The sequence below is a fragment of the Drosophila melanogaster genome, chromosome 3L, assembly GCF_000001215.4.
Source record: "Drosophila melanogaster chromosome 3L".
NCBI classification, from domain to species: Eukaryota; Metazoa; Arthropoda; class Insecta; order Diptera; family Drosophilidae; genus Drosophila; species Drosophila melanogaster.
In genome coordinates this window covers 20,114,590-20,139,179 of record NT_037436.4, presented here as the reverse complement: position 1 = coordinate 20,139,179, position 24,590 = coordinate 20,114,590, and the positions used below count along the sequence as shown (strand labels likewise).

Sequence of the window (24,590 nt, the reverse complement as noted above, 5' to 3'; positions counted from 1 at the left end):
ATGATTAAATGATGACATCTCTCGAAATAGTTAAAAAATCCTTTACCCAAAAATGCAATCGGATTGGAAATGAACAGCGCTTATGTATTCTCACAAATTTTATAAACTTGTCAAATTCATTATTGTATATTATAATTATTTTCGTGATCATTGATTAGGCAAGGAGTTTCTTTTGTTGGTCTGGAGAGACTTTATATTGAAATCGTAAATCAAGAGATATCATGGCAGGATGCGTCTATAGGTCCTCTGCTCTTTTTTAATAGTTGTCCAGTTGGGAGCCTCTCGTTGTTGTCTATGTGTATTTAATGAAGTCACCTCGCTGGTCGTCCATATCCGAACCAATGGCTGAGGCGTTGATTCCGATGCCGCTCGAGGCGCTTCCGGATTTTTGCTGGCTGTTTAGGCCCTCAATTAGCTGGTTTTGAGGTGTTAATCGGTTAATCTTTATCAACCCCTTTAAAATCACAAATATATCTTACCTTCGATCGCAGGCGCTTTAGTTTGCGCAATCGTTCTAGCCAATTCGATGCGTACGGATGCTTTTTCTGCACACTTTGGTAGACTAGCGACGCGAGCTGTAATTGATTGGAATTAATGAAAATCGCAGTTAGCAATAGATCCTATGCTTACATTGGCGTGCAGCGCCATCTGTCGGGCCAAAAGAGGAGCACTGCGATCGGACACTATCCGGTATTCTGCGTGGCACACGAATTTCGAAATCTCCGATCGCGCCTTCACATACACCCTGTTCGAGTTCAGGTCAAGTGGCTCAACGATCACGCAGGCGTAGTTGAATTGGCCCTGAAAGATTATTAAATGGAATTAAGTCTGGCTTAGTTCAATTAAAAAAGAAACTAGAGTTAGGATTCAAACTAATCATGTATGGATTGGACTTGTAAAACCTACGGATATTGTGTTTAGATTGTACTCCTCGCCGCTTTCGTTGTAGATGATCTTCACAAAGTCATTGCCAATGTGGCTCTTCTTCTCGTTGCAGTTGGGATCATCCTGCAGATTGGTGGGCATCAGCGTAGCGACATGGAACGTAACCTACAAGGGAAAATACATTGGACATACGCGCTTTGTAAGTCAGTTGGGGATAATCATTCACCTGCAGTATGTCATCCTTCCAGATATAGGCAAACTTGCCATCTGCTCCGTTTCTATCTAGCATTATAAATAGATTGTTCTGCTCAGCTTCCTTCAGACTGACCAGGGTGCCGATGTTACGCAGGAACTCCACATACCTGGCACTTCCGTGCGAATTGCGCAAGATCTCCACCTCGTTGTTGCACTGCCCTTGGCCCACGTACAGCACGCCGATCTTGTGCGTCTCGAACGGTGGGACTAAATCGATAAGGGAGACAGCGCTGCTGTTTTCCGGACCCACCTTTAGAGGCTCATCCGTAACTCCCAGCTGGCCAGTGGTGTACAGTTGCATGAAAATAAAGCTCGGGTTCATGCACAGCTTGGTGTTGATGGGCGGCTTTGCGGCTCCGAAATTCCGGAAACTGCTGGCCGGCGGCGGACGCGTATTTCCGTTATTCACTTCACGCACCACCGAAATGGTTTTCGAACGACCTCGCATCATGTCTCCGTTTCCATTGTTGCCGTTGTCGTAATCGGAGGTTATCACTCCAACATTGGTGCCATTGCTGCCACTGCTGCTCGATTTTGCCAGTGCACCGGGCTGCGGAACAGAGGTGCCACCAAAGCTGGTCACTCGACCAGTGCCCAGCAGAGGCGGTTGCCCCGGCGACAGCGGTGGTTTACCCAGCTTTAGCGTGGACCCTCCTGCTTGCAAGTTACTTCCTCCAGCCACATGACTGCTGACATCGTCCGCCGAATGCTGCTTGGGAGGTAGGGTGCCGCTTTCCGGCTGCAGGGCCAAGGCTGCGGCCTGCGACGGTGGTGTGGAGCCGGCGATCTCCTCCGGAATGGCCTCACAGCTCACACGCATATCCTTGGTGCTGTACTGAACAGTCTTCTTCTTCAAAGTCAACAGCGATTGCGGTTCATCGGCGGTGGTTTTCACGGGCTCCTGGGACAGTGGCGTGGGTTTGTTGGTTAGGAACGACTGCCGCCAACTGGAACTCATCTCTGGGCTGGAATTTACCCGTCGGACGGGATTTCGTGCCCGACTCTGAGCATCCTCAAAGGCCAGGGAGTCATCGTCGGCTTCACCATCACTCACACTTCCACAAAGAGCTGCCTCCTTGCCGCGTTTTCCAGATGCTGGGACCCGCGGAATGGGTATGGCAGCAGCACCTCCAGTGCTGGGAGCATTTCCACTACCATTACCGTTGCCGTTGCCATTTCCATTTCCTCCGACCGAGTGAATTTCTTCCTGTCGCTGAAGGGCACGAGCCTTGGCAACCATTCGGCTGCGCAATGCACTTGCCTGAGGAGCTGTTGCTGCATTAACCTCTGCTTCTGGTTCTGGTTCGGGATCAGCCAACGTATGTGGTGGGGCCTGAATGGTATTGTCAGGTCCAAAAACTCCGCCATGGGCAGTGGGAAGAAACAGCGACACCACATTATTGAACGGCAACTCCTGGCCAAAGCAATCGTTGGTGATGGGGTTCTGAATGCGGGTTATCCACGATACGTTGCCCGTGGGCCGACGAACCAAAACCTCCGCCCAGCCAGTGCAGGCGCGCACGCAAACCGGCTGCTGCACCACGGATCCCGACGAAGGGCTCATGCTAACGGAGGATTGGGACAAAGAGTTTCCCAGGAGCGAGGTGTTGCTCCCCGTATGTGCCCCCTCGCCCAAGGCACTGCCCAAGGCTTCGGGATTAGACCCCCGACGGGAAAGCGCGTCTAGCGATGCCGTGGAACTGTTAGAAATCTGTCGATGTGGATGACCACCTGCGGCTGCTGAGTTCGACGACGAGGAGGAGGTGAGCTCCGTGCTGCCAGCCGACTCGTTGCCGCTGCTGTGCTGCAGGCTCACCTTGGTGTATCGTCTCTCCCGCTCTGGCGAAAGTGGAGGAGCTGCATCACTGAGGCTCTTCGAGTTCAGACTAATGCTGGGAGCCTTTCCTAGCTGGGCACATCGTTCGCAAAGCCCACTGCGCGCGGGCGCCGACGGACAGCCGGAGGTGGTTATGGTCACCAGGTTGTTGCCCACTAGCCACGTCTGCGAGACGCCGTCCTTCAGCAGGAATTCCGCCGCTGGAAGACTGCAAAGGGAAGGAAACATCTTTTACTAGTAAGATTTGTTGTAATAAAAGAACACGCACCGCTTGGGCATCGACGGACAAGGCGAATAAGTGTGTCGCGCCAAGAAATCAAAGCACGTCTCTGCCAGTTCGGCGTGGAAGTTTCGTAGACCGTTGTTCATTTGCGGTCGCATCTCCAGATCGTTCCAGGCATTGGCATTGTTGCGACTACCGCGCTCAGTTAGACTGGTGCTCCGCTTGCGATTGGATGAATCCTCGTTTAAGGAGTTTAGGTTCACAATGTCGCTGGACAACATCTTGGCATTCGACTGAATCGACTGAGAAAGTAAAACCAAATAAGTTCAAGTAAAAAAATGAAAATTTCTAATGCATACGCTTTTGATGTAGTTAACGCAGTTCCTGCGCAGCTCCAGCTTACACTTAAGGAACCATCCAGCGATGACATGGTGGGCCAAGGAAACTGTATAGTGATCGTAGCGATGCGGTTTGGTGTACGGCAGCGTGATGGCAAACACGTACATGTTGTGCATGGAAGTGAAGTTTGCGAAGAGATGCTTGGACAGATGTATGAGCACTAAACAAAGGGGATCAGTTTTATTAAGTCACTACTTCGGAAAGATCTTCGACCTAAGTTACTCACACGACAGAAATTCCAGAACCGGAGTGGCCAACGCATTCGTATCCGACATCTTACTCATTTGGAGCAGTACGTCCGGCAGCTTTCGCATCAACGCCTCCGGCATCTCTAGTATAAGGATGGTCATGGTGTTGATGCAGACGCTGGCAATGCCAGTAAGTACCCTCGAATTGAGAGCTGTTATAATTCCGTAGTGCTGCTGCGGCTGCAGGCTTTCGTGATAGATAACCAATGAAGCTATGGCGGGTAAAACGAGGGCGTGGAACTCATCGGTGGGTCGCTTGAACTTGTTGTTGCTAACCAAATTGATCTTGAGGAGCGTGTTGGCCAGCTCCTCGATGTCATTGCCCTGCACCAGCGCCTTGTTCTGCAGCACCTTCGGCAGTTCCCTGATGACTAGCTGGAACACCTGATAATCGGTGTCGTGTTCCAGGCACCTCACTATCAGCTTGCAGACTCGTCGTATGGATATCGCTGTCGGGTGGGCTTGTGGTAACAGTGGTGAATCAATTCCCAGGTATGGACTAAATTTCACCACCTCGGTGCTGCCCTCCGGATAACCAATATGGTAGGAGCCGTTGGCCCGGGCCTTCAGCAACCAAGCAAATATCTAAAAATGTAGATCAAGAACGTTTGAGTACACGAGGGTTCGGAAAAAAAAAATATAATTTTGACTTACTTTATAGCGCACAACACTTATGTGCTCGAAAATCTTTGGTCGTTCGTAGTGCAGTTCCAGGTGGTCCATTAGAATGTTAAATATTTTAAGAGCATGGATCCCTGGCAGACGATGCAGCTTGATGGCAAACACTTTGACCAAACCATCAACTGCGGCGATAATATCCGAGATCTCGGATTCGTTGTTGACCAATCCAAAGGTCACTTCTGCAAGTGTACCCTCTCCAGATGAGGATCCATGCCGCGTGTGCTCAAAGGGTCGATTGATGAGCGCCTCCAGGATATCTAGCAGATCCATGCACCGTTTCGTGTCGCAATGGGTGGCAAAATTGGAAAGAGCCCGGGCCACGGCCACTCGCACCTGCACACTCGACTCCAGATGAATATGGGAAAGGTGCACCAGCACCACGCGACTAAGGATTTCTTCTTCATAGCAGGCACGGTTTTGATCCATAATCTGAACTAGAGCCTCGATCGTCTTAATGCGCACGTTAACGTTGGACATGCGGTAGTAGCGCCGGACGAACTGGGCCAGCACCTGAAGCCAATCTGGCCGCGTTGCTGTAACCCGTCGGGATCGGTACTCGATTAGGGCTAGAACGGAAGCCTCTGGGCGTCGGTCGGCAACTCGCTCGATGAGATCGTAGATGCGCTCCACATTGCCCAGAATCTGGGATCTATCCTGCTGCAACAGCTTCTCGATGCAGTCGATATTCTCGTGGAAATTGATCTGCAGGTGATGCAGACGATCCTTGTTTATATTGACTTCTTCGTAATACTCGATATTGCTAACGATCGAGGACATTATATCGCAGATCAGATCCCAAATGATCTCTGAAAGCTGCCGCTTGGTAATCACCATGCGAACGCTGAGGATGACTTCGAAGGTCACGATCACCTGACGACTGTCTAGTGCCTGAGGAAAAACAATGATTATTTTCCCGTTTTAGGTACGGATTTTCAGGCTTACCCGCAGGAAGGCTGTCAGCACATTCGTTGCATAGGTCATAGGCGAAACCTGGAAAATAATGTTCGAGCCAAAGATGTTCATGTTTAGATGGAACACGGCCCCACGCAACAGGTGGGCATCATCGTAAAGAGCTCGATCGTTGAGGATACTGCACATCATCTTCATGGAATGGTATCCCAACTGGGTGCCCAAGAGGTTCTTCATGATCTGGAGATTTTAAAAATACATATGACTTAATATTATTCTTCATTCCAACGAAACAATTAAAGCCAGACATAGAAAAATAGCAATGACACTAATAGTTATTCTATTGTCTTTGGTAATAGTTAGGCCTGGTAATTACATTGCATCTGCATTTTGTTAACGAAATTAGTAACACTTCAAATATCTTTGATATTTCAATCGGCTTACAAACACATTTGGCTAGTGTCGAAATTCAGAAGTTTCCACAATGAAAAAGCAAATCGTAAGGGAGTTCATAACCGTAAAGAAGGTACTTCACCTGCCGCCGGAGCCACCCCCACCGCCGCCACCTCCTAAGCGCCACGTTCTGGCTGTGGGCAGCTGCACCCTGGACATGATCACCATCGTGGATCTGCCTCTTTTTCCAGGCCAGGTGCAACGCACCACGGAGGGAAGCTGGCGGCGCGGCGGTCCCGCTGCCAATATATGCACTGTGTGGCGGCGACTGGGCTTGGAGTGCGAATTCCTCGGAGTTTTGAGCAGGGTTAGGGCGTTCGAGAGCCTGTTGAATGGATTTCAATCGCAGGGAATCGACATTTCGCATTGCCCGCTGACGAATCACCGGCCTGCGCACCGCAGCATCATTGTCCAACGTAACGTGGATACGCGAACCATGCTCGAGTTCGCCAATGCCAACCAGGAGCTCACCTACCAGCAGTTTGTGGGCGCCGTGGACTACCAGAAGTACTCGTGGATACACTTCGAATGTCGTAATCCCGTTGAGATGCTGCGCATGGTCCTGGCGGTCATACAATTCAACGAGCGCTGCCCCGAGTCAAGGATCACACTCTCTGTGGATCTGGACAACTTGCGACCGGCCACCATGTTGATGGCCAGTATGGTGGACTACGTCTTCGCCCGAAAGACCATGATGCGTACGTACTGTTTTATGAATGGACGCGAGGTTGTTTGGGCGATTAGGAATGAAATGCGAAGAGCACGGACTCAATGGGAAAAAAGCCAGCCCAAAAAGATGCCCTATCTACCTCCTGATCCCCCAGATGAGCATTCCAACGGATATTGCCCGGGACCGCTGAATAACCAACCCGTCGTCATATACAATAATTATATGGAAGGCGCCAGTTGCCTGATGGCCGACGACACCTACTTCAAGGTGGGCTCCCAGATTCCGCCCAAATTAGTGGACGTTGTGGCCGTTAACGACACCTTCTCGGCGGCCGTGATATATGCACTGATTAAGGTCAAGATGCGGCTGAGGGATGCCATCGAGTACGGAACCCGGGCGTCGTCTCTGAAGTTGACGGGAAACGGATTCGATGTGCTGCGGTGTATGCCCAAAGATCTGATTGGTTGTTACTATACTTAAGCCCATGGATTTATAATCATTGATTTTGTAAAATCTACTCTGTAAACTTGTACTAAGGTCACTTAAAGGGAACTGGGTCAGCGACCCACTCATTTATCGTCGGTATCGAATGGGCCTTGAATACACTTTTTCCACCGGGGGGCCACAGATTCAATGATCACTTCTTATTTCGGGAATAGGGTTAATCATCATCGGCTGGAACATGTTGAATGATAAGAAGTGCTGAAGTCAGCGGAACCCTCGATAAGTGGTGGAAATATTGAGCAGATAAAGACTGAGCAGAATACTCATTAGTATTAAAAAACAAATGTCGGAGCAATCTCTGCCAGCGATTGCCAAATGGGCTGAAAAAATTCAATCAAAGCGAAGACATAAAAAGCCAAGTCATTAGCAATCAACGCCGCATTCGACGGATTCCCAGCATAAACGCGCATCTGACGAAAATGGAGAGTGAGTGTAATAAGAGTACCTTATTTTAGGGTGATTAAAGAGTTCTCGTTTTTTCCAGATCGCTTATTAGTTATATGGCTGCTTCTTGCCATCGCCACGGCATTGGTTAAGGCCGAACTTACAGATATATCCGCTATCTGCAGGATATCCGATCCCTGGCAAATGCTGCCCCACAAAGACCACTGCCAAAGGTTCTATGTTTGCACTGGCGACGATGACATGCCCTTCCAGGAGTTCAACTGTCCGGCGGAGTACCATTTTAGCAAGAAGCTCATGATTTGTGTACCCGGAGCCTGCACCGATGAATCCGTATTTTGTGGACTTACGAATAGTGTGGAGCGAGTCCAAAGCGATTGCACGCGATACCGACAATGCCTGGAGGGAGGATCCTTCGCCGTGGCCAAATGTTCCGTCGGAAACTACTTTGATCCAGCCCGAAGAGCCTGCCTCCCAGTGGCCATAAGTGCGGCCCATCAGTGCAGCTGTGTGCTGCCGGATAATGCCACCCTGGCGAATCCAAGCGACTGCGAGACATATTTCCGCTGTCACTCCGGACAAGCGGAGCTGGTCCAGTGTCCATCAGGAGACTACTTTGACGAACGAGTGAGCAGCTGTGTGCCGGATCACACGGGAATTTGCCTGGAAAAGCCCACAATGCCGCCGACACTCACAGAGCAAGCTCTTGCCATGGACGAGTGCATCCGGACGGGCAGCCGCCTGGCACCGCACAGCCGAGATTGCCAACGTTACTACATATGCGCCAAAAAGAGGGTGCTGGAAATGCGCTGTCCGAGGGGTCAGTATTTTGACGTTGTACGGCGCTACTGCGCTCTTGATCTGGGAAGCGAATGCCAGGCTCTGCAGGCCGAGAAACAAGACCTGGAGCTGGAGGAGAATATTCAGGTAGAGCTGGAAAAGAATATCCAGATGGACATTCCAGCGAAACATAAGGTAAAGAATCAGGGACACAAGCCGGTTCAGAAGAACTCCGAAAAGGAAGTGGTCCGCGACCAGGAATTACCAGTGCCGCAGGCTAATGACAAACTTCCACAGCCCTCAGCCGAGGCAGTGAGCAGCTACGATAAGTTCTCGTCGAAGTTCATTTCTATGTAACCGATTAATTCTAAGCGACATTCATTAAATATAACAATATCAGACGATAACTATAAATAAAGGGAACTAAATAATTTTGTATTTGATCGCTGTATTCTACTATCAAATAAATGTATATTTGCATTCAAACTGAATGTATTCTATTTCAAATTATATATATATTAACTACATTTCCTAAAAAGAACTACATATTTTTGCTCTAATTGACTAATAGGAATTTTTTTTAACCTTTTATAGCTTTAATTAGTTCAATCATTTGATGTTTTAGGGACTTACCTTGAAAGAAGACGGGCAGTAAGGAGCATGATTCACAGTCCGGCACAAGGTGGTGATGCACTGCGGCAGCGGTTCGCTTGGGAAGATGGTGTACCCGATGACCATCTCCAGAATTGTGAGGCACTGCAGACCGATTTCGTTTACGGTAACGCTACAGCTCAGATCGCAAGCGTTCCTGGCGAAAAAAGGGATCTTCAAACAAAAGATGTGGGTTAAAGAGTGCGCCACTCACTGCACGATGCCCACAAGGATGTCTTTGTCCAGATGCGCCGCATTGAACTTGATCAGGTTGACCAGAATGTCAAGGTAGGGGGTAAGCAGATTGGCCTCCGTAATGGCTGGGATCCAGAGCAGCATAAACTTGCCAATCTGTGGGAGGAAGAAAGTCAGTTAGGTCACCATTCATTTAAGTCAGATCTAGGGCCAACCTTCTCCTCGAAGTTTGTGATATCCTTCCCATTGTCGGTGAGGGTGTCGAGCAGCTCAAGAAGGTGACGCAGATCTTCGCGGGCTTCGTGGTTCTGGATGACCAGGAAGAACTTCTCCCGCATGATGGTCAGGTTCTTGTACTGTGTGTGAATGAGCCGTTTATAGAAGCTCAAGGCAATCTGCCGCGTTTCTGCCGGCTTGTTGGGCACGATGAGATCGTTGGTGAGATTGAACAGAATGGTGATGGCGGACTGTGGGGACGAATTACGAGAAATAACACATGTTCATGGCATGGCGGCAATTCGATGGAACGCACCTCGTCCAGATTGAAGTTGTGCAGCTGCGTGTCGCCCAGCTCTTTCAGCATCCGGCAGCGCTGGGCCACCGGCTGCTCCGGACGCAGTTCCCTCTCAAACTCCGGCCGCAGGGTCCGCTCGCCCACGTAACCTGTGAATCCCGGAATCCCAATTGAGTTCTCTTGCCCACAATGGTGCACCCACTTTGTTACCTGCCGGCAGCGATTTGAGGAACAACTTGAACTTGGACTTGTCCTTGGAGTTCATGGTGGGTCCTTGCAAGGGCGGTGGTCGGTGGAGCTGTGGCGCTGAGTGTGTGCAACCAGTAATTCCTAGCCTAGGTCCTAAAAACAATTTATACACAGCACAGAACAGAGGAAGTCACTAAACAGCTGAGCGCAGTGTTACCAGTCGGCGATGCGGATTTCACCTCAAGTCCGCGCGAGCTCAAAAAAAAAATACTGCAAAACTCACCACTTTCCCGCTTAATTTGAATTTGTCGCCAACTTTGCGTTTGTATTATTTTATTCAGTTTAAATTAATTATGATAAATATCAAAACATAAAATCATTGCATTTGGTATTTTCCCTAATATTCAAGATTTCTACACACGATTTTCAATATATATATATTTTTATTTGCTGTAATACTTACAACATTTTAATAACTTATTAACTTAATTAACAACTTTATAATAATAATGTATTTGTGATTACTTACACTTTTGTTTTCTGTTGCGAAGCAAAAAGTATATACTTCGCAGCTTTAGAATAACAATGATTTATCGATATACATATGCTTAATAAGAATAATTAAACTTTATTTTTGTATTTAAGAAGAGCGTTTATTTATTTTCTTGGATAAATAGAAGAATATTTCCGAATATTCTGACTGAAGTATACGAACAATTAAATTTGTTTTTATTACAAAAATGGACATCAAAAAGTATACCATTACAACAATCTAAAGAACGAAAAGTGGGCCAGAATCAAAGCAATATATTTTTCTCCTTAAGTCTTTGATTAAGTCAGACAATCATCCCGCAGGATCGTATTTCGTTTACTCAATTTTATTTATTACCATTCGAATAAGATGCCAGTGAAAATGTTGTGATATTTCTTTAAAGTAGTAAGAATGCGTCAATCTAATATTTATCAAAATGATTGTAAGACTATAGCGTCTTTCACACATCTTGAACTCCCCCCAAATTGAGTGATATCAGGCCCCAAAGCACTTTTATATTTAAAGTCGGCACTTGAACGGATGGCGGATCGGATATTATTGGATCGGGTTGGATTGGATCATCCTCCAAAGTGACATCTAGCATGCCACACATACATGAGTAATCTCCGGACTGTCTGCCTACGTCATAAATCAGCCAAAAATCTAACTTGACTCGATGTGTCTGTGGTGTTGCCGAGCTTTGACGGTTCCTCCGCGTCGATTGGGCTCGTTGATTTATAACAAGTTGCTGCCGCTTCTTCTCCGGATTCGGTGTCTGGCTTAATTGCTTCTGGCCGTTATGATTGTATCGACACAAGGTTAGTCAATTGCACTAGGCAGGCAGGCACAGGGTCTCGATTACTTGTATAGGAAGTGTTATTCGCGAGTTTGGCCAAATCGGAAACGATCATCATCTTGTTCCCGAGCCGATGCAAATGTACATTTATCTCTCACTCTTTTATGGCATTCCCGGCCATTAAAATCCCCATCGGCCAATTAGCGGCTATAAACGGGCATATCGTCTGGACCAAAGTCTGAGCTCTTCTATTTATAAAATCAATGCCCGATTTCATCCCAGCCCAGGGACCGACCGCACGGCATGATGACTGGGCTGGTTAGAATCGTGATCGTGATCGCAATAGCCACGCATGACAGGTGTAATGGCAATGTCAGTCCATCTGGACGGCGAACTATTTTTATCGGCCCAACGAAAGTGAACATCACATTTAGCGCTTCGCAGTCGCGGCTTCAACCGGTATATGTATGTGAATGTGAGTCTGAATCTCAGTCACAGACAGCCGATATATATGGCCATATATTTTTCTACTTTTGTTCTGTTTCGTCAGTCCCGCACATGCGATGATTGTGGTTTTGTTTTTAGTGGTATTCCATTTTATTCTATGCGTAGTCACCGACGACCGCTGCCCGCTGGGACTACGTATAAAATCAGCATAATCAGAAATTCTACCCAGCAGTTCGTTCTAAGCCATCGACGGAGCCGGACGCTCATCGCGCTTTTGGCCTGGAATATTCGATCGGGACTCGCGGTGCCCATCGCATCTCAAGTAATTGTGCAATTCGTTTGTGAGAATAAGAGTTGCAAGATTTACTACGCCAAAAATAAGTCAAGTGAAATATATTAAGTTCGAAAATCCGTCTGCGGATAATTAATCGTGTCTGCATAAGATAAGAGGTATGACAAGAGAGGGTATCATGCGAGTATTTGGTTTGGCGTTGTTCTATATTTGCACGTTCGCTTCCTAAGTCTTTTGTTTCGTATGGGGCTGAAAGGAAGCAAATTCGCTTAGCCAAATGAAATCGAAATTTAAATCAATCTTTATCACAACTGGATTTGGCACGCTCTCTAGATGTCTTATGTAGCTCTGACTCGGTTTCCCCCTTCCTAGACACTTCCGCCTGCAGTCCAGTATAATTTGGATAATTTTGGCCATTTTCGGCAACTTTGTGAACTGAACGTTTTATATTTTTTGCAAATTTTATGAACGTCTTAAGAGTTGAATGGATAAAATATGGTGTTGACTTAAATCTTAATAAAGAGCAGTAATAAATAATGACTTGTGGAATAACTTTCAAAGACAATTAAACGGAATGGGTGCCTCTTGTTTTATGAGCAGTTAAAATTAGGTAAAGTAATATACGTGACTTAAAAACATAAGATTAGGTTAGTCGGATTTAAGCCGGTAAGATGCATGTATTTATGCATAATATTATGGAATCTTTATTAAAATTTGTATCTAGGTATTTCATCAGAATACTCTTCTTACCTTACCAAATTGATTAGTCATTTCGCTTTATCTATGGCTCCACCACATATTTTGTACCATAGCAATCAATTAGCATAACGTGGTCAATATTATTAAATGCCGAAATGTTAAAATTAGTCGACTTCAAGCCGCCTATGCCAAAACAAAAGCCAAAAACAGCCAAAGGTGAATAAACTGAAGGGGCCCGAGCGCGGCTTCTGTGTAATTTCTTGGCCAAGTTTGGCGAACTGGTTCAAAGTTGAGCACGTCACCAGCGAAACCGAAAGTGTGCGGTGTGGAGTGGGGTTCGTTTTTACAGACCTGGTCGAGACTTACACGGCTTTTTATCTTATCTCTCTCTCGCCACAGCTGCCTTTCGAGATGTCATCGAGTCGCTTAATTTGCTTTGGCCTGCTCTTCCTGCTCGCTTTCGGCCATGTGACGTCACAGCGCACGTCACTGGACGTGGCTCTGAAGAACGTCTACAGACCGCTGCGACTTCTGGGCCTGGCCTTTACCGGTCGATCTGGCGACGATCCACAAAACGTGCAGCGCTTACAAATCGCGGGGGTAAGTCCAGCAGACAATAATGCAACCATTGATCCGGATTTGGTTCCAATACTTTCCGATTGGCTTATCGTTGGAGTTAAGAACGCAATCGAAATGCGGTCAGTGTACTGTTATTTCAATTTAATTGGCCGACAGCGCTTTAGATGGCAAAAATGCCCCACAAAATGTACAAATTATACACATACGTTTTTATTAAAAATATAAGAAATATCAAACTTAGATTTCATGTAAACGAGTATTGCTGTCTCTTATGGATTGAGAACTACCAAACTGTTTCTTCTTCTACTTTGGATGATTTGAAGAACATAAATATTTCAAAATATTAATTTTGATATTCCGTTTTCGATCGCCGACAGAAAACACAAAAGTCGAACCCCCGCACTCGAGCCCTGCTGGAGTTCTGCGATGCGGACCACGGACCCGGAAAGAGGAGCCCGGAGCGACCCACCAGTGTGCATCGCTTGCGACCCGGTGACATCGATGTGATCGGAGCAATGGGTGACTCGCTGACCGCCGGAAACGGCATATTTGCCACAAACTTACTGCATGTGACCGTGGAGAACAGGGGCGTGGTGTGGTCCATTGGGGGGCAGTACGACTGGAGGAAGTACTTGACGTTGCCAAACATCTTGAAGGAGTTCAATCCCAACCTGTACGGCTATGCGATCAAGGACGGCATCTCGACGGACCGCTCCTCGCGCTTCGATGTCGCCGAACTGGCCGCCATGTCCAGGGATATGCCGCACATGGCCAAGGTCCTGGTTCGGCGCATGCAACGCGATCCGAGGGTGAACATGACCTCCGACTGGAAACTGGTCACCCTCTTCATTGGCAACAACGACTTCTGCACGGACATCTGCTACTATCCAGAACCGGAGAAGACCGTCGACTGGCACGAGCGCAATATGCTGAAGACCTATCGCTACCTCAGGGACAATGTGCCCCGCCTCATGCTGAACATAGTGCCCGCACCCAATCTCCGCTTCCTCACCAACCTCACGGGTCTGCCGCCCATCTGCTACAGTACCCTGCGCTTCGAGTGTCCATGTCTGATGGGCAAGGGCAAGGGCCAGCTGGATTATCTGGAGGGCATCATGAAGCGCTGGATAGCCAAGGACTTTGAGATTGCCAACAGGGAGGAGTTCAACACCGAGGTGAGCTTAACTTTTGGTCGGGATGTTACACATTTAAGTGCTAACAATTGCTTAATATTGGAATTTTATTTTGATATGTTTCGAACTCATTGAAACATCTTTAATCTTCTTTTTTCAGACATTTACGATAAATGTACAGCCCTTCTCGCAGTTCCAGGACTTTCCGCGCACACGCTCCGGGCAGACGGATACCCGATTCTTCTCGGAGGACTGCTTCCATCTCAGCCAGCGAGGACATGCGGCGGCGGCCAACTCCATATGGAACAATATGCTGGAGCTGCCCGGGCATAAGAGCGGATTCGCTACCCATCTGTTCGAGACCTTTCGCTGTCCCAGCGAGATGCGCCCGTTCCTGATCACCCGGGAGAACAGTCGACCGGAGTTCGTGATCTCATCCAAAAAATAGTGGGGCCCGTTCTCCTCCGTGAATTACTCCCTGTGATATCGCACCTAAGTCTTCTTCGCTAGCTTGCCAGTGTATTTGTAGTCCTAATTAGCCGTATGCCAAGTGTAAATACAAAACTTCGACGAAAATCAGAAAGTCAAATAAAATGATATTCTTAAATTACGTGAGTGAATTTTGCATGGCGAATTTCCATATCACTAGCATACGCGGTGGGCACGGGGATTTCTGTTGGCAGAGTACGGAAAACTTCTATGGAAGTACAAGTGATCCATAACAATGAGACCATACAACGTTTGATTACCTATTTATATGCTATATAATATTATAATATCAGCTCGGATTGGAAAAGTTGTAATTATACAACACAGCGAGAAACAAGATTGCTAAGAACCAGAGATATTTCCGATCTTAGTATCTTATCGAAGTATCTTAGTATCTTGAAAATATACCCGTTTCAGTCGAATAACTTTTCTCACCTTTACATATTTAAAAGTTCGCTTAACACGCTAACCATTCATTTTGATGACCGAGAGATGTGAAGTGTATCAAGTGGTATTCCCAAATCCAAATAGCACCTCCTAATAATGCCATAAACCTAATGAGTCCGTGAAAATAAGAGTCAAATAATAGTAACGTTTATTATGTGTGTGGGGCCTGTTATTATGATCGCCCTAACAAATTGTTTCTTTCGTTCTGCCAACATGGTGATGAATTGCTCACCTGTGCGATGGATGTTCAGGAAAATGAATGGCCCATTAAGCCAGTCGTCATATGTGTATTTATTAAAACATCTCCCATCTCGTTATAAACTTGCAAATCATGATAAGCGATAAGCTGTGGAACTGTGGATGACACACGACACGACTGGCCAACCGTTGATGGGCGCGTCATAAAACCTGTTACAATTAATATTTTTTATTTTACTCTTCCCAGCCAACGAGGCGCACGCACCAGCGAACATCAATAAAGCCGGATCAGATCATAATTGTGGTTTAATTCGGTGGCCGGGCATATACAGCGAATTGCCGCGTGTTGTACGTGTTTTCGAGTGGGCCAATGATCCCCGCCCTGCCCCCTCGCCTCGTCTCCAACGGTTTCGCCGCCTGGTGCCAAAAAGTAGCAACAAAGTTTGAGTAAACAAATACAAAAATATACACTACTATTACCGCAATTACTTCGCCAGCTTAGCCAGCTTTTTGCTGCTTGCATCGGCATTGACTTTGAACTTGAGCTCCATTCCCCGCATATCGGTCAGCAAATTTTTAGGCTCCGACTTGGGTCTTGAACATACTAAATGTGGGTATATAAGTATATAGTCTCATAGACATGCGAGGCATGGTCGACAAGTTTCTCGAGATGTGTGAAGTAATTCCCATTGAATCAATTTCCATGAAAATGTTTCGTCAATTTTGGTTGTCATTGCTAGTTTTGCATATACTTTCAAAACCACTAAAATATTTTACAAAATTATAACTGATATATGAGGTATTTTACAAAATTGGATGTATAAGTAAATTCAAAAATGTTTAAAATGACACGACTATTGTTGTTCACACATGAACACGAATATATTTAAAGACTTACAATTTTGGGCTCCGTTCATATCTTATGTAAATGAATCGAGAGCGATAAATTATATTTAGGATTTTGTTATCTAAGGCGACATGGGTGCATTGCTCAAAAACATGTAATTTAAGTGCACACTACATGAGTCAGTCACTTGAGATCGTTCCCCGCCTCCTAAAATAGTCCCTTAGTGGGAGACCACAGATAAGGTCCTCGCCGCTCAAGATAGGCAGATGTGCCTGAGCGTGGGACCTCGATAAGGCGGGGACTATTTACTTAGGCCTCTGCGTAGGCCATTTACTTTAAGATGCGATTCTCATGTCACCTATTTAAACCGAAGATATTTCCAAATAAAATCAGTTTCTTACAAAAACTCAACGAGTAAAGTCTTCTTATTTGGGATTTTACATTTGGTCAATCGAGCCTTTAATCGACTCTGCAGTTTCCCCCTACCAAAGGTAAGGAACTCAGAGAAAGGCCAGCTCCTTTAAGCATCTTACAGCTAAAGGTAGCAAAAATAAGTAACTCTTGTTTCCCCCTACCAAAGGTAAGGAACAGAGTATAAATATAAAAAGCAAAAGATACAAAAGAATCTTTTATGTTTTAAAACAAGCACCTTATAGTCTATAGCTAAAGGTTGCTTTGTGTACCATTATAAATTGTGGTAAGGCGTGCTTGAGGCCATACATCAGCAATTGTGAAATTAAAAAGTGCATAACAAAAGTGCCTTATAAATGCTCTAATAGCATTAAATCAGCTCATAAATAGAGTGCAGTGTATATGCCATAAGAGCATAAATTAAATAAAAAGTGCCTGAAAACAGTGCCTTATAAATGCTCTAATAGCATTAAATCAGCTCATAAATAGAGTGCAGTGTATATGCCATAAGAGCATAAATTAAATAAAAAGTGCCTGAAAACAGTGCCTTATAAATGCTCTAATAGCATTAAATCAGCTCATAAATAGAGTGCAGTGTATATGCCAAAAGAGCATAAATGCCGAAATAAATGGCTAAAAAACAAAAAATCTGACTGGACTACAAAAATAATAAAACGTGCCAAAAAAAAAAAAATCATCTTTAAACATCGACGGAGCCTTAAAGAAGAGAAGGAAGTCAAATTCAAAGGAGCCTCTACCAGCAGCAGAAGCAGCAACAACAGCAGCAGCAGAAGCAGCAACAGCAGTAGCAACAGCAGCAACAACAGCAGCAACAGCAGCAGCAACAACAACGACATCAGCTAAGTCAAAACAAGAATTTTCTGTTTATCCAAACACACATATATATATAAATACATATAAAATACATATACACGTACTATATATATTAAGAAATTACAAAAAATTTTCAAAATGATGTCAGAAAAGACTATTCAATTCCTTAAGAAGCAGTCCGAAATTATTTTGGAAATTAGAAAGTTGGAAGTAAAACCAACATTAACAGATGTAGAAATTCTAAAATTAAATGAGCTTCAAAAATGTTTCATTGCTAATCATAGCAATTTGTTAAAGATCGGCGTTGTCGATCATGAATATTTTAACGCGAAGCAGTATGATTTAATAATGATGGTGTTAGAAAAAATTAAAAATAAAAATGAAAAAATTAAGGGCGAGTCGGTAGAAAACACTTTCCCTAAATCAAACACTGTCCCTAAATCAAACCCTCCCCCTACATTAAACCTTGAAATGCGTGGTCACCCTGAAAAAGAGGGTATAGCACAAAACAACGCTTTAAAAGTAGAGCAGGCATTTCGTAATAATGTTGGCCAATTTCGAGTATATCTAGAAGATACGTCTAAACTAATAGACAGTAGTCCAGATTTCCTTAAAATAAGGAAAAATAAAATTGAATTTTTATGGCATAAAATAGATAACCTGATTGAACAGGTGAATAGTCATTTTGAGAGTTCGCTATTCGAAGAAGAAATTAGCGAACTTGAATTTGACAAACAAAATATTCTTACAGCCATTAATAGTCGACTCAGTGGCACAATAAATAAAGCTGAAATGTCGACGGTTGTTAAGGCGGAGGAGTTACCAACCCTGCCTAAAATACAGATTCCCACCTTCTTTGGTGATTCCAAAGAATGGGATCTTTTTAATGAACTCTTTACAGAGCTCATACATGTGAGAGAGGATCTCAGTCCTTCTCTCAAATTTAATTATCTAAAGTCAGCATTAAAAGGAGAAGCCAGAAATGTGGTTACTCATTTACTGCTCGGCTCTGGAGAAAATTATGAAGCCACTTGGGAGTTTTTGACCAAGCGATATGAGAATAAAAGAAACATATTCTCAGATCATATGAATAGGCTTATGGATATGCCAAATTTAAATTTAGAATCCAATAAGCAAATAAAGACATTTATTGACACGATTAACGAGTCAATTTATATTATAAAATTAAAGGCACAATTACCAGAAGATGTGGATGCAATTTTCGCTCACATAATTCTTCGGAAATTCAATAAAGAATCACTCAATTTATATGAAAGCCATGTTAAAAAGACAAAAGAAATACAGGCACTTTCTGATGTCATGGACTTTTTAGAGCAAAGGCTCAATTCTATATCATCATTCTCACAGGAAGTAAAACCTGTAAAGAAAATGATTAATAATAACAAGAATAAAAATTATAGTGACAATTGTGCATATTGCAAACTACCAGGGCATTATTTAATTCAATGCCATAAATTTAAAATAATGAATCCAGCAGAACGGTCTGACTGGGTAAGAAAAAATGGGATTTGCCTAAGATGTCTGAGGCATCCGTTTGGTAAAAAATGTATAAGCGAGCAGCTTTGTTCGACTTGTCGTAAACCTCACCACACGTTACTTCACTTTGCAGGTCATAATCCAGAAAAAGTGAATACGTGTAGAACAACAGGTCAAGCCTTGTTGGCCACGGCCTTGATTCAAGTAAAGTCGAGGTATGGAGGCTTTGAACAATTAAGAGCATTGATTGATAGTGGCTCTCAAAGCACAATTATTTCAGAAGAGTCTGCACAGATTCTAAAATTGAAAAAATTTCGGTCTCATACTGAAATAAGTGGAGTATCTTCCACAGGAACGTGCATCTCCAAGCACAAAGCGGTTATTTCGATAAGAAATTCTCCGAAAAATTTAGAAATTGAAGCAATTATTCTCCCAAAACTTATGAAGGCACTTCCAGTCAACACGATTAATGTTGATCAGAAAAAATGGAAGAACTTTAAATTAGCCGACCCCGATTTTAATAAACCGGGTCGCATTGATTTAATCATTGGAGCAGACGTATATACTCACATTCTGCAAAATGGAGTTATAAAAATAGACGGTCTCCTTGGGCAAAAAACTGATTTCGGGTGGATAGTTTCTGGATGTAAAAAATCCAAAGGAAAAGAAACCATTGTAGCCACAACAATAGAAATAAAAGAGTTAGATCGCTACTGGGAAGTGGAAGAAGAAGAAAAAGATGATATCGAGTCTGAAATCTGTGAAAATAAATTTATCAAAACGACAAAAAAAGATTCAGATGGGCGATACATTGTGTCAATTCCATTCAAGGAGGATGTCACCTTAGGAGATTCAAAGAAACAAGCGATAGCTCGTTACATGAATCTGGAGAAAAAACTAAAAAGAAATGAAAAACTTAAGGTTGACTACACTAAATTCATGAATGAATACATGGATTTAGGACACATGATTGAAGTGAATGATGAAGGCAAATATTTTTTACCGCACCAGGCAGTGATTAGAGATTCAAGCCTTACGACCAAATTGAGAGTAGTTTTTGATGCTTCAGCAAAAACTACGAATAACAAAAGTTTGAACGACATAATGTGGGTTGGGCCACGAGTTCAAAAAGATATTTTTGACATTATTATTAAATGGAGAAAATGGGAATTTGTTGTTTCGGCAGACATTGAAAAGATGTACCGACAAATTAAAATAGATAATAATGATCAAAAATATCAATATATTTTATGGAGAAATTCTCCAAAAGAAAAAATTAAAACATATAAATTAACCACAGTCACTTACGGAACTGCATCTGCACCATATTTGGCTACCAGGGTTCTGGTAGATATTGCAGATAAATGTAAAAACCAAGTTATTAGTGCAATAATTAGGAATGATTTCTATATGGATGACCTAATGACTGGAGCTGATTCGGTAGAAGAAGCTAATAAATTAATAACATTAATTCCCCATGAATTGCAGAAAGTTGGATTCAACTTAAGGAAATGGATTTCCAACAATTCCAAAATATTAACCACTGTGGAGGACACAGGGGACAATAAGGTTCTCAATATTATCGAAAATGAATGTGTTAAAACTTTAGGACTAAAATGGGAACCTCAAAAGGATTTATTTAAGTTCAGCGTAAATTGTAATGATGAATCAAAAAATATAAATAAGCGCGTTGTGTTATCAACGCTAGCAAAAATATTTGATCCGTTAGGATGGTTGGCACCAGTCACGGTTTCAGGAAAACTTTTTATTCAAAAACTTTGGATAAATAAAAGTGAATGGGATCAGGAATTATCCATAGAAGATAAAAATTATTGGGAAAAATATAAAGAAAATTTATTATTGTTAGAGAATATTCGAATCCCAAGGTGGATTAATTCAAACAGTTCTTCAGTCATTCAGATTCACGGATTTGCGGACGCCTCCGAAAAAGCATATGCTGCAGTAGTCTATGCTAAAGTAGGACCTCATGTTAATATAATAGCTAGCAAAAGTAGAGTCAACCCTATAAAAAATAGGAAGACAATTCCCAAACTCGAGCTGTGTGCAGCTCACCTGCTTAGTGAATTAATCCAAAGACTAAAAGGATCAATTGACAATATAATGGAGATCTATGCTTGGAGTGATTCCACGATTACCTTAGCATGGATTAACAGTGGTCAAAGTAAGATCAAATTTATAAAAAGAAGAACGGATGACATTCGGAAATTAAAAAATACTGAATGGAATCATGTTAAGTCAGAGGATAATCCAGCAGATTTAGCATCCAGGGGAGTGGATTCTAACCAGTTGATCAACTGTGATTTTTGGTGGAAAGGTCCGAAATGGCTAGCAGACCCAAAAGAACTTTGGCCTCGGCAGCAGTCTGTAGAAGAACCTGTCTTAATAAATACGGTATTAAATGACAAAATAGATGATCCTATTTACGAATTAATAGAAAGGTATTCCAGTATAGAAAAACTTATACGTATAATAGCATACATAAATAGATTCGTGCAGATGAAAACAAGAAATAAAGCCTATTCATCAATTATTTCAGTAAAGGAGATAAGAATAGCGGAAACAGTTGTTATTAAGAAACAACAAGAATACCAGTTTAGGCAAGAGATAAAGTGCCTTAAAATCAAAAAGGAAATCAAGACAAATAATAAAATATTGTCATTGAATCCATTTTTGGACAAGGATGGGGTTCTAAGAGTTGGAGGAAGATTGCAAAATTCCAATGCAGAATTTAATGTTAAACATCCAATCATTTTAGAAAAATGCCACCTAACAAGCTTATTAATAAAAAATGCTCATAAGGAAACATTGCATGGAGGGATAAACCTAATGCGAAACTATATCCAAAGAAAGTATTGGATTTTCGGGTTGAAAAATTCGTTGAAAAAGTATTTAAGAGAATGTGTAACGTGTGCAAGGTATAAACAAAATACAGCTCAGCAAATAATGGGTAACTTGCCAAAATATAGAGTGACGATGACATTCCCGTTTCTTAATACTGGAATAGATTACGCAGGTCCTTATTATGTTAAATGTTCAAAAAATCGTGGCCAAAAAACATTTAAAGGATACGTTGCTGTATTCGTTTGCATGGCCACCAAAGCCATACACTTAGAAATGGTAAGCGATCTAACTTCAGACGCATTTTTAGCAGCACTCAGAAGATTTATTGCTAGACGGGGAAAATGTTCCAATATCTATTCAGACAACGGAACAAATTTTGTAGGAGCTGCAAGAAAATTAGATCAAGAGTTATTTAATGCAATACAAGAAAATATAACGATTGCAGCGCAGCTTGAAAAGGACAGGATTGATTGGCATTTTATTCCCCCGGCAGGACCTCACTTCGGAGGTATTTGGGAAGCTGGAGTTAAGTCAATGAAATACCATTTAAAGCGTATAATCGGCGACACTATTTTGACTTATGAAGAAATGTCAACTCTTTTATGTCAAATAGAAGCATGCTTAAATTCAAGGCCATTATACACTATAGTTAGTGAGAAGGACCAACAAGAAGTTTTAACACCAGGTCATTTTTTAATTGGAAGACCACCTTTAGAAATAGTCGAACCAATGGAAGATGAAAAAATCGGAAATTTGGATAGGTGGAGACTTATCCAAAAAATGAAGAAAGATTTCTGGGTTAAGTGGAAAAGTGAATATTTGCATACGCTCCAGCAAAGGAATAAATGGAAAAAGGAAATTCCTAATATAGAAGAAGGGCAAATAGTTTTATTAAAGGATGAGAATTGTCATCCTGCAAGATGGCCTTTAGGAAAGGTGGAAAAGGTGCATAAGGGGAATGATGATAAGGTCCGAGTGGCTAAAGTAAAGATGCAGGAAGGATATATCACTAGACCCATTACTAAAATTTGTCCCTTGGAAGGAATAAAGTCTGTTGACAAAAATGAGGCTGACCAAGAGCCAAAAAGACGAACTAGAGCGACATCGGGAATGTCCAAGATCGGAATCATTATGGCAATGTTGTTGTTTGTGTTAAGTTGTCAAGTTTCTAGCGCATTACCTAAAGATATAGCACCAAGATATTCTATAGACAAAATAAATAAAACCTCAGCAATATATCTAGACCCGCTAGGAGATGTTGAGATTGTGAGTACTTCTTGGAATTTGGTTATCTATTATAAAATGGATCCATATTTTAAAATGTTAACAAAGGGTAATGCGCTTATACAAAGTATGAGGAAAGTTTGCGAAAGACTTCATAGCTTTGAAGAGCAATGTAGTCTAGTCTTAGATAATATGCAAAGTCAGTTATCGGAACTTGAAGAAAACAATAAATTGTTTATGATACAGTCTAGATCTAGAAGCAAGCGTGCTCCTTTCGAATTTATGGGTTCCTTGTATCATATTTTATTTGGTATAATGGATGAAGATGATAGAGAGCAATTAGAAGAAAATATGAAGAATTTGTTAGATAACCAGAACAACCTTGATAAACTAATTCAAAAACAAACATCTGTGGTTGATTCAACTTCTAATCTATTAAAGAGAACAACAGAAGATGTTAACTCCAATTTTAGAAGTATGCAAATAAGAATTGAGAACATGACAGAAGTTCTTAAAGAAAATTATTATGTTTATAAGGAATCAATAAAATTCTTTATGATTACGAAACAGCTACACTCATTGATTGAAGAAGGCGAAAAAATTCAAGCAGGCATTATAAGCCTGTTGATTGATATTAATCACGGTAGGCTAAATACAAATATTCTCAGGCCAAATCAGCTTAAAAAAGAAATTGCCAAAATTCAGCAGAGTCTTTCGGAGAACCTAGTAATTCCAGGAAAACGGTCAGGTACGGAACTTAAGGAGGTGTATACACTGTTAACAGCCAGGGGTTTATTCATCGACGATAAATTGATCATTAGTGCAAAAGTGCCTCTGTTTAGCAGGCATCCATCCAAATTGTTCAGGCTTATTCCGGTGCCAATTCGAAATGAAGATCGGATAATAATGGTGCATACAACGTCCGAATATTTAATTTATAATTTTGAGATAGATTCCTATCACATAATGACGGAAGCCACATTAAATCAATGTCAGAAATGGCAACTAAATAAGAGAATATGCAAAGGAAGTTGGCCCTGGAATTCAGCGAATGATAATGCATGTGAGATTCAGCCTCTAAAGCCAGATAAAGCGGCGAACTGCATCTATAAAACAGTAGTCGACTCTAAAAGTTACTGGGTAGAGTTAGAAAAGAAAAGTAGTTGGTTGTTTAAGGTTCCTGCGAATTCAAAAGTCCGTCTGCAATGTACTGGCTCTCAAATTGAATTGTTTGATTTGCCTCAGCAAGGAGTTTTAAGCATTGCGCCATATTGTACGGCAAGAACCGACGATAAAATTCTAGTTGCCCACCATAACATTCAGTCCGAAAGTGAAGAATTATTATCAACACCTTATATAGGAGAAGTTAGTGAAGCGCCGAAGATTATTTGGGATCCGCTGAAACTATCAATATTAAATCATACTGAGGAATTTGAACGATTGAATAATGAAATTAAATTTATGAAAGAGAACCATCAAAAATTGAAAGATTTACATTTCCATCATAT

General features: G+C 42.7%; 4 protein-coding genes across 6 annotated transcripts, besides 1 other annotated feature; 3 read left to right on the top strand and 1 right to left on the bottom strand.

The window, feature by feature from the left end:
- Nucleotides 1-169: 169 nt before the first annotated feature.
- Nucleotides 170-9,999, bottom strand: gig (gigas). 2 transcript variants are annotated; one of them, NM_079453.3, is made up of 15 exons: nt 9,817-9,999; nt 9,625-9,755; nt 9,308-9,559; nt 9,112-9,248; nt 8,880-9,054; nt 5,471-5,677; nt 4,502-5,416; nt 3,826-4,432; nt 3,560-3,759; nt 3,246-3,502; nt 1,112-3,185; nt 907-1,050; nt 631-801; nt 480-575; nt 170-415 (listed from the first exon to the last, which is right to left on the bottom strand). In NM_079453.3, the coding sequence occupies exons 1-15, from the start codon at nt 9,869-9,871 to the stop codon at nt 293-295; spliced, it is 5,544 nt and encodes a 1,847-aa protein (NP_524177.1). In that variant the 5' UTR covers nt 9,872-9,999; the 3' UTR covers nt 170-292. The 2 variants fall into 2 exon arrangements, with proteins under 2 accessions (NP_524177.1, NP_001262089.1); NM_001275160.1 differs by having other exon boundaries at nt 3,246-3,493.
- On the top strand, nt 5,912-7,148 carry CG7335 (uncharacterized protein). The gene has a single exon (NM_140923.2). It carries the CDS (start codon nt 5,922-5,924, stop codon nt 7,038-7,040), a length of 1,119 nt encoding a protein of 372 aa, NP_649180.1. The 5' UTR covers nt 5,912-5,921; the 3' UTR covers nt 7,041-7,148.
- On the top strand, nt 7,437-8,729 carry obst-J (obstructor-J). The gene is made up of 2 exons (NM_140922.4): nt 7,437-7,490; nt 7,549-8,729. The coding sequence occupies exons 1-2, from the start codon at nt 7,484-7,486 to the stop codon at nt 8,601-8,603; spliced, it is 1,062 nt and encodes a 353-aa protein (NP_649179.2). The 5' UTR covers nt 7,437-7,483; the 3' UTR covers nt 8,604-8,729.
- A 1,799-nt stretch (nt 10,000-11,798) lies between the features above and the next one.
- On the top strand, nt 11,799-14,882 carry CG7365 (uncharacterized protein). Of its 2 annotated transcripts, none has more exons than NM_140921.3 (4): nt 11,799-12,020; nt 12,961-13,161; nt 13,518-14,315; nt 14,434-14,882. In NM_140921.3, the coding sequence occupies exons 2-4, from the start codon at nt 12,973-12,975 to the stop codon at nt 14,719-14,721; spliced, it is 1,275 nt and encodes a 424-aa protein (NP_649178.1). In that variant the 5' UTR covers nt 11,799-12,020; nt 12,961-12,972; the 3' UTR covers nt 14,722-14,882. The 2 variants fall into 2 exon arrangements, with proteins under 2 accessions (NP_649178.1, NP_001262088.1); NM_001275159.1 differs by lacking the exon at nt 11,799-12,020 and adding an exon at nt 12,678-12,896.
- A 1,386-nt stretch (nt 14,883-16,268) lies between these two features.
- Nucleotides 16,269-24,590: part of a mobile genetic element that runs on past the window's edge.